The sequence below is a fragment of the Colobus angolensis genome, unplaced genomic scaffold, assembly GCF_000951035.1.
Source record: "Colobus angolensis palliatus isolate OR3802 unplaced genomic scaffold, Cang.pa_1.0 Scaffold298, whole genome shotgun sequence".
Taxonomy (NCBI): domain Eukaryota; kingdom Metazoa; phylum Chordata; class Mammalia; order Primates; family Cercopithecidae; genus Colobus; species Colobus angolensis.
In genome coordinates this window covers 3117234-3117982 of record NW_012116243.1, presented here as the reverse complement: position 1 = coordinate 3117982, position 749 = coordinate 3117234, and the positions used below count along the sequence as shown (strand labels likewise).

General features: G+C 74.5%; 1 protein-coding gene across 1 annotated transcript in view; it reads left to right on the top strand.

Moving 5' to 3' along the window:
- Positions 1 to 315: 315 nt before the first annotated feature.
- Positions 316 to 749, top strand: part of FBXL17 (F-box and leucine-rich repeat protein 17) — a 551136-nt gene continuing 550702 nt past the window's right edge. Inside the window, exon 1 of the mRNA XM_011949326.1 lies at positions 316 to 745. Coding sequence (XP_011804716.1) covers positions 523 to 745 — 223 coding nt within the window. The 5' untranslated portion in view covers positions 316 to 522. The remainder of the gene's footprint in view (positions 746 to 749) is intronic.

The following is a 749-nucleotide window of genomic DNA, read 5'->3' as shown; positions in this document are numbered from 1 at the left end:
TGCCGTTCCGGGTGAGCAGCCGGGAGCCGGCGTCCCCGCCACGAGCGCGCCACCGCAACTGGCTCCGCCCCCTGCCGGAACGGGCCGCGCGTTCCTGCGGCTCCGAGCACAGTCGCGGGCGCGCGCGCCGGCGGCGGATCCGCAGTTAAAATGGTCCGAGCGGGACCCGGCCTTGCCCCCGCTGCCGCGCTGACTGACTGAGCCGGCTGGCCGGGCCTGGACTGGTCACCTAGCCGGCAGGCTCGCTCGCTCACTCCCTCGCGTCCCCAAAGCTCGCGCCCATCGTTCTCCCGGCTTCCCTGGGCAAAGCATGTAGCCCCCGTCGGGCACTCCGGCGGCCCGCAGCTGACGCCCACCCCCCACCGTCGCGTGTGTGCCCGTGTGTGCGTGTGTGTGCGCAGGGAGGGCGACCCCGCCGCGGGCCGGGGGCCGAGCCAGCGAGCGGCCTGCCCCGGTGCCAGGAGCCCGCCTCTCTGGGTCTCCCTCCCTCCCGTCCCGGTCCCCCTCCTCGGGGTCTTCTATATGGGCCACCTTCTCTCGAAGGAGCCGCGTAACCGCCCGAGCCAGAAGAGGCCTCGCTGTTGCAGTTGGTGCCGCCGCCGACGCCCTCTCCTCAGGCTGCCCCGCCGGACCCCAGCCAAGGTGCCCCCTCAACCGGCGGCACCCCGGAGCCGGGACTGCTTCTTCCGCGGGCCCTGCATGCTCTGCTTCATCGTGCATAGTCCCGGCGCGCCCGCCCCCGCCGGCCC